General features: G+C 44.6%; 2 protein-coding genes across 2 annotated transcripts; one reads left to right on the top strand and one right to left on the bottom strand.

Moving 5' to 3' along the window:
- Positions 1–1,894: 1,894 nt before the first annotated feature.
- Positions 1,895–3,506, top strand: ppp1r3c2a (protein phosphatase 1 regulatory subunit 3C2, duplicate a). The gene is made up of 3 exons (XM_079178887.1): positions 1,895–2,020; positions 2,135–2,211; positions 2,321–3,506. Exons 2-3 carry the CDS (start codon positions 2,198–2,200, stop codon positions 3,333–3,335), a joined length of 1,029 nt encoding a protein of 342 aa, XP_079035013.1. The 5' UTR covers positions 1,895–2,020; positions 2,135–2,197; the 3' UTR covers positions 3,336–3,506.
- A 2,411-nt stretch (positions 3,507–5,917) lies between these two features.
- LOC306710721 (phospholipase A2-like) lies at positions 5,918–7,157 on the bottom strand. The gene is made up of 4 exons (XM_079179394.1): positions 7,059–7,157; positions 6,806–6,953; positions 6,567–6,700; positions 5,918–6,412 (listed from the first exon to the last, which is right to left on the bottom strand). Exons 1-4 carry the CDS (start codon positions 7,105–7,107, stop codon positions 6,294–6,296), a joined length of 450 nt encoding a protein of 149 aa, XP_079035520.1. The 5' UTR covers positions 7,108–7,157; the 3' UTR covers positions 5,918–6,293.
- Positions 7,158–8,172: the final 1,015 nt, after the last annotated feature.

Below are 8,172 nucleotides of genomic sequence, written 5' to 3'. Positions count from 1 at the left end.
TTTTAAATTTTTTTTATGGAGACCCCGAGCAAAAGCAATTCAAACCAGCGCACTTCTTTGTTGGACAAGTATGTGTGCACTTCCAGGGAGCTGTACTTATAAAAAAACACAATCAAATAAAAACAAAATGTCTATAGACAGTACAAGTCAAAGTGCTTTGTAAGTCTCAAGCACTACAAATACAAAAACATTGGTTATGGTGAATACATGCGTGACTTGCATGAATAAATCAATGTAAAAATAGCATGAGGTGGTGAAATGGAGATGAAACAGTAAGGCCAGCAGTTCAAAGAGGGATGCACTGTGTGATAGTTGAATGTGTTGCTCAATCAAACAGTCCTGAACACATTCATCAAAACAAACATTTCCAGTTGGAACAGCCAGCAAACAACTGCGTGGGCCTCAGTCTCCGGACGGATCCCCAAACCGCTTCATAAGAACCTGATCTCTATTCTGTCATTAAATCTGATCTCGTGAATGAACCAGTTATTGAAGACAGCCTTAGGTGCCTCCGATCAATTCTTGAAAGTCTCTCTCAATTACCTACTGAACTCTGTAACAACATTGGAATGCACTGTTCGCTGCCCAGGGTGCAGCATGGTGAAAACTCCCAGACTGGTCTTAACACGAGCGTCTGTTTACCAATTTAGATATTGACTTCGTTTTTGTGTAAATTAGAAAAGTGCAGAGTGCAGAAGTGTACTTTAATGCATACAGCTGTGTGCACCACCAGCTCTGTTCTGATGTTTCCTCTGAACAGAAACTGTCAGTCCAGCTGTGTGTTTTGTTCTTTTAGCATTTAGCTGTATTAGCCCTGTTAGCTGTTAGCTCTGGAAGCCAAACACACCGCAGGACTCTGGCGTGCAAATCAGGAGAGGAACAATTTGTAATCTGTCCTCAAGCATACAGCCATGAATGAGCCCAACAATAGTCATGGCTGATGTGTTCAGTATACTACATCAGCCACGGACAGTCACTTTCTTTTTTTAAACAATGGCCCACTACAAACACATTCACATGACACCTGAGTAGTATCAAACATACGGAAATACACCACAAGGCCTGTGAGGTTTAGGACATTCCTTCAAACAGCCGGGTGAAGCTGGTTATTGTCTCATGTTGTTGTCTTATGTGAAGTATTTCTGATCAGCTTTGATTGATGCCTTTGAGGAATAAATTCTGGGAAATGCACTTATTTAATCCAAAATGTCAGTTTCAATATAATAATGTTCGCTTTCTTGTTGAGAGTTTGATGAGAGGATTGTTACCACCCTCTGTACATTCATGCATTACAGTTTTCTCAAGTGTTTGATTGACACACGGTTCATCCAATTGCCAAGTAAAGTGCCTGCCCTCACCCAAACGGCTTCTCAGGTGGGTCTGTACATCGTCTGGCGGGTCAGGTTACTTCCCTCTCGGGTTTAATTTCAACTAATTTCACATGATTAATGGGGAGAAAAAATGCATTCATTAAAATTTTAGCACTTGGATATTGAATATAGTTTTCACCCTTCTTCCGAAACTGTGTAAAGGAGTATTCTGTGATCGTACATTGTTATGTTTTTATGGTTTTTCAATCTCTCAGGAGGCTTTTGGACAAAAATGTATGTCCCAAAGAATGTGCTGGTGCGTCAGAGTGTTACACTCTATGATTCATCTCGTCTGATCTGGGGTGGATACAACATCTTCTTTACCTACATGTAGAAAATGACAAAAGTTCAATTGGATTACAATGGCAGCATTCCATGAAAGGAAGGCTCCTAGGCTCTGCCTCACATGTAGCGGTTTGTTTGGGGGCAGGACATAAACAAAGGAGCCACACTCCATTGGCTAAACTCTACCAATATGTTAATGTTGTGTCAAAGAAGGTTCAACCTCATTTCTAAACCCAGCACATAAGATCCAGAGCAAGACAGAGAGCAAGAGAGCAAGAGAGCGAGAGAGAGAGAGAAGAACCACGGCCGTCTCTTCCTTTTTCCTTTGACATTGATCTGATGAAACACATGAGTGTTTCCAGCCTGTAAGTCCATTTTGCTTTGGGACATCCCCTTTTTTTAACATTTGTAGTGTTTGTATTGTTGTTTAATTCAGTGAGAACTTTTACTTATTCATACATCTTCATTTCTGCTCATAGATGGTTCACAATCAGCTGCAGCCCAAAGACGACAGACTTACAGTAACATCTCCAGCCTGAACAATGAGTTGTACAAGGTGAGCTACTGTGCTTTTAACTGAAATGCTTTTACTGCCATTACACATGTGAAACATATACTTGTGACAGTAGATCTCGTTTTAAACCTCGTCACGTCTTCCTCCTCAGAGTCCTCCATGCCTTTGGGAGTCACCGCCAGCAGGCCATGACGCCCGTCGACCTCGCCGTGTGCCTGAGCCTCAGTCGGCGTCAGCCTATCCAGCAACTGCTGTCCACGTCCCCTCTGAAGCCCGCACCACGTCGTCATCAGCCGACCGGCCTTCACCCTCCGCACCCCTCCTCTTCTTCCCCCATCTACTCGTCCTCACTGCTGTCCTCCTCCCCCTGGCCCCCAGAGCCCCGGAGCTGCTTCCGCAGGGATGCCGGCGGCAGTCCGAGCAAGAAGCGTGTGGTCTTCGCCGACGCCAGGGGATTGGCTCTCACCGCCGTGCGGCTGTTTATCCCCGAGCCCTCTTCCACCGCTTCTACTCTCACCACGAGACCCTCCCTCGCCAAACTGCAAAGCCAGTTGACCTCAGACAAACTGCAGCGCCACAGGCTGCGGCTGGGTTTCCCCCAGCCGACGCTCGCCTCTCAAGCCTCTCAAGCCTCCCTCGCACGCCACCGAGACGCGTGCGTGCAGTTGGAGAGCTGCAAGGTTTCGGAGCACTCCTTGGGCGGCAAAGTGCGCGTCAACCATGACAGCGTTGACAAGGCCGTGCTTGTGAGGGTGACCTTCGACTCCTGGCGGAGCCACCATGACATTCCCTGCACGTTCCTGCAACAGCAGCGCTTCGGGGGTTCCGATGTGGACCTTTTTGCCTTTGACTTAAGCTTGCCAAAGAACATAGATCCAACAGAGCAAGTGGAGTTCTGCGTGGCCTTCAGCCCTGGAAACGGCGCGACGCCACTCTGGGACAACAACAGGGGGCAGAATTACAGGGTTTGCGTGGAAACAGGCGGATCAAATGGTCACAAAGGCAACGCCTACCGTTGTCACCCCACACTGTCACAACATCGGCCACCGTTGTGGCCTTTGCACGTGTCCCAGAGCATGCAGAACTCTACCGATCCGCAGCACCTACAGAGGAGTTTATCAAACAGAGTCAGAGCAGAGTGGAAAACGTTGTGTTCACCCAAGTGAAATGAAACCCTCTGAACAGAACAATAATGTGACTATGTTAATTAACACATATTTAAGAAAGATTTTAGGGATGTGTGGGCTTTCTGAAGCCTCCAGTGTTGGATGGTCTGAAGCTCTACCCTGCCAAAATGTGAACGATACATGCTGAATGTTGTGATTAAATCTAATTTAAGAAGCTTTTCTTTCTCTTTTCTTCTCTCTGCAGAAGGTAAATCCCAATCGTGCCATTTTATAGAGATGCAGCTTAAAGTTTAAAATGTGTTTCTTTTTGTGTGTGTGTGTGTGCATTGTAGAGATACAGGGGGCCCCGGAGGGAAAGCTAAAACACGTATATCGGTACACAAAGAGAGGCGATTTCATTGGGAGAACTTACAGCTGCTAACCCTGCTAACTTTCACACGGACATTGTTTCTCTTGGCTCACATTCCCAGTGTTCCTTTTCATGTAGGCATGTCATGCATACCGGAGGGAATAAGTCAACAAAGTAATAGATCTCCTAGACACTCCCCTACCTGCTGTGAAAGGTGCTACAACACGTTGGGAATTGTTACTCCTTGCACTGTTCTTGATGGCAAGTAACCTTGGCAGCATCGGCGTCGGCATGCGCTTTGTACAATGGATAATGGTCGAGCCTCTGTTTATACACGCAAAGGGTGGAGTCCTCATTAGAATGTGAAAGAGCGTCTCTGTCTGCTTCTGACTCCTACCTTTAGTCACCTCTCTGTCGGACTTGTTTCTTTGTCCCTCACTTTCTTTTCTCACAGGCCAGTGTCCTCCCAGGGCGGCGACTGTAATGTTGCACATGTAGCAGGTTTACCCACCTTGTACCCTGAAGTGGATATTTATTCATGAGGCCAGTGTCAGGCGATAGATCCCTCTCCCTTATTCACATCCAAGGAATGATAAGCTAGACAGTGCTCTAGCACCAGACGCGTTATCATGCACAACTAAACTGATCTACTTCTTCATATAACTACAACCTGTCCTCATAAGTTAGTAGTAAAATACTCGTGGATTGTGGAAGCGGTGTTCCTTAAGTGAGCGCGTTTTGTGACAAGTAGAGCATTCTTGTTTTACACGCGGGAGGAACGGTGGTCTCCTCGGTGTAAGACCAGGTTTTTCTTGACCCATCCACCGTCGTTCTTTAGACTTCCTGGTTCATGATTACGTGAATGACATACGAATTGATCTTGTGGGGTACCTACGAATTACAGCGCATTCATTTTCGTATAGCTTGAGCTGTAAGCTAGTTGTGCCCAATGCAATACCAACAGAGATAAATTACCAAGCCTTTTAGCATACCATAATCTCGAGTGTAATTATGCACCATTTGCATGTTAAAGGTCTTGCCATTCTAATGGTCATTAAGCTTTATCTATTCGAGACACCTCAGGGAGATCAAGGTCTCAGGAGAGACCTGAGACATTACATATAAACAACTGTTCAGTCACTCAAAGCAGTAATCGCACCAATTACAACTATCCCTCAAAGTAGCATGAATTCCTGATAACTGTAACATACGCTCGTTTCACACATTTCACAGTACTTTCAAGTAATAAGGTGGAAAACCCAGTACGTCCTATTTCATTAAGTGTCTTGCGTAATACACTGATTGGCACTGATGATTTTAATTATGTAAAATAGAGGGAAGACCTGTTCCAACTCCTTTCTGTCATTTTAATGTGGGAAGGACTTAATTACATAATTACAAGTGCTACTGCAAAAACTATTTTTTTATTGGCCTTTTTCAACCGCTGCTACCAGCTAACTGCTAACGGGGGCGCCATCAGAAAGCCCTCATGTGGGTAGGCTGTATTGCATTTTATAATTCTCTACACTGTGATAATAGTCAACTCATCTTCCTGTGCAAACACTGTTTGGGCATCAAGGTGCAAGTTCCGCTCATCAGGTTCTTTGCAATTGTTGTGTCTCTCATGTTATCTATAAGCTAGCAGCAGCCACAGCTGGCTCACTGCCAGCAGCCAGCTGCCAGCTGCTGGTGCTTACATACACAGTGCTGATGCTTAGTGCTGTCTGCACAGTAGCCTGAAGACCAATCCAGTGGGCTGCAGCTGGGATCACAAAGAGCAGCTAGCTGACAACAAAACGCTGCAGTGGCCAGATTTGTTTTTTAATTCTGGTGCTAAGTGATCTCAAAAAGCAGCCAGAACCTCACCTGCAAGCATCAGTTGTGTGTAGCAGCTGAAGAGAGGAGGGTTTATAGAAATAAGCAGTGCTGCCAGCACTTAATTACATAATAATCCAGCACTACAAAAGCAGCTGGAAATGGATTTCTCTTTACATTTTTTTACGTCTTTACAATTTTTGAGTCATGCGTGTTCTTTTTTTCAATCTATAGTAAATGAATTACAAATGAACTATATGTGTTGTGTTATAGATATTCGAAGTTTGAAAGCTTTCAAAGTGTCAAAATATGTACTCTAAAGTAAATAAAAAAGGCCACTATTTCCACACAAATAAATGACAATAGTAGTGATATTACAAACTGTTAACACACTTTACTTCCTGACTGATATATAATAAAAAGAAAATGCTATAAAATCACAGGAGTGAAACAACCATCCAAAATATGCAGTTTATTTTTTATTCCTTATTCCTAAACCAATCATTTATTTTTAAAGTGCAAAAATTACATACAATATATGAAACTTTTATAGAAAGCATACCAGGACAGCTAACACGGACAACACATAAAACTCTGTGCTGCTGTTTTCATCCTGCAAACTAGGAAAGAAATAGGAAGACTGTGGTGCCCTCTGTGGTTAAAACAGCATGTGACGTATTTCAGCACATGGAGGGAATGATGGACTGTTCTAGGCAACAGTGTCCCATTAATGTGCATGTGTGAATGTATAAGGTGCATGTTGATATTCCTAATAAGCCAAAGATCCTCAACAAATTATAAAAAAATGATCCGTCACTTTATCTCAGCTGTCTTTACTGACAGCGGTCGCTGGGCAGGTGCTCGTGCTCGGGGTTCCAAGGGGATCTGCTGATACACTCAGCGGCCTTCCTGTCACACTCACAGATGAACATCTCACACTCGTCGTTGTCGTCTGAGGAAGATATAGCAGAGAGAGAGAGAGAGAGAGAGAGAGAGAGGGAGAGAGAGAGAGACTCTGTGACTACCAAAATGCCGACAAACATTCCTAGAAATCTAAGAAAGTGACGATAATATCAGTTTGATTATGTTTGTCTCGGTGTACTCACTGCCACAGGTGACCTTCTTGTTTGCCTCGTCACAGCTGTAGTCGTAGAACTCGGTGTAAGGATTGTCGAGGATGGGCCAGCACTCGGGGTGCTGCATGGCGGCATCATAGCACAGGTCATGCACTTGGCAGCACCTACGGGTAAAAAACAAAATAAGTCAAACAAGACAGATTTTAATCAGAGTGGACAAGGTAGATACATCTTTTTTTGCGTATGAAGCAAAGTGAGTGGAGCATGACCTATCCAGATCATCCACGGGTGTGCCGGAGCCTCCCTTTCCGCAGTAGCAGCCGTAGTCGAGGTAGTCGAGGGTAGGCCAGCTGTCGGGCATCAGGCACAGGACCATCTTTCTGAACTGGGTCAGAGCCTTGTCGTCCAACGAGTGGGCTGAAGCACGACAAGCAGGCACCAGTCAGAACTCCCAGTTTTACTCTCCTCGAAGACGCATCTATTCAAAGCCACCGTGCATGTGGATTGTCGAGTTGTACTCACCAACAGAGAGGCTCGCAGCCAAGAGAAGCAGAGTCTGGAGGGTATTCATCCTGGAAGTAGTCTGGAGGGACAAGTCAAGTAGCTCTCACTCAAATATCAGGCCCCTCTTTTTATATCGAGAGCAAGACCTTGGGAGCTGCCCCGTCAGCTGTTCTTTTTACACAGGGTTGCACGTCAGACAACAAAAATAAACCAGCATGTGTAAAAGCAGGTAACAATTCCCACACTCTAAACTCTGAACCCTGAGATCATTTGAGCTTCTCTCCGGACTAGAGTGGCTCAAACTAATTACGATTGAGGGATCTAAGTGTGTGTGTGTGTGTGTGTGTGTGGGGGGGGGGCTAGATATACAAACATGGTTACTAGTTATGTTAAAGAATCATTTAAAAGGCTTTGGGTGAGGTAGCTGCTCGATCGGGTGGTTTTATTATGTCTGCATAGTGTTTTTGCTCTGATCGTGCTCTTCAATCTCAATTTGTAATTCTATGTATTTTGTTGAGCCCAAAACTCATTTGCCTCAGAGGACTCTGCAATCTGTACACATATGACATCCACTGTCCCAGGACCCTCGCATCGGTACAAGAAACCCCCCCCCCCTAAAAAAAAAAACATCAACAGGGAGAAATGTTATAAATGTATGTGATACACTCAACAATGCTTTGTGCCGACATATCACGTTCCCGCCTCATGACACCAAAACATGTTGCGTACAATTATGTTGTTGTTTTGTTTTAACTGCCTGATTGGATCGTCTTCCGGGCTCTTCCTCTTTTTGTCAAAACAGCCTCAATAAGCAGAATAGAATGGTTGATAGATAAAGCAGGTGTGTGATACACTCTCCACTTGCATTCCTCTGGTTTCATGTGTTTTTAATTTTCCATCTTAAATCCTTAATGTTTCTGAACGGCCCATGCGCCGTCCTCTTTGTTTACCTTTTTCCTTTTTCTTTTTAACGCCTCCGGGCTTCCTCACGATAACCCTGTGTTAAACGTCACACCGCTATGAATTGTGGGTAAGTCTCTCAAACAAAGTCTGATGGAAAAGGCGTCTGGAAACTGCGCATCATGGGCCCAAAATGTCTGCTGGAGAGCCCTCAAGAACCTGAAAATGACTT

The sequence above is a fragment of the Pholis gunnellus genome (genome assembly GCF_910591455.1).
Source record: "Pholis gunnellus genome assembly, chromosome: 18".
Classification (NCBI taxonomy): Eukaryota; Metazoa; Chordata; class Actinopteri; order Perciformes; family Pholidae; genus Pholis; species Pholis gunnellus.
This window is presented reverse-complemented; position numbering and strand designations above follow the sequence as displayed.

Excerpts from the sequence above, each read along its gene's own strand:
- LOC306710721 (XM_079179394.1), bottom strand. The coding sequence starts at position 7,107 with ATGAATACCCTCCAGACTCTGCTTCTCTTGGCTGCGAGCCTCTCTGTT. Across the intron at positions 6,701-6,805 it reads CCCGTGGATGATCTGGATAG|GTGCTGCCAAGTGCATGACC; the intron begins GTCATGCTCCAC and ends TTTTACCCGTAG. Across the intron at positions 6,413-6,566 it reads CAAGAAGGTCACCTGTGGCA|ACGACAACGACGAGTGTGAG; the intron begins GTGAGTACACCG and ends TATCTTCCTCAG.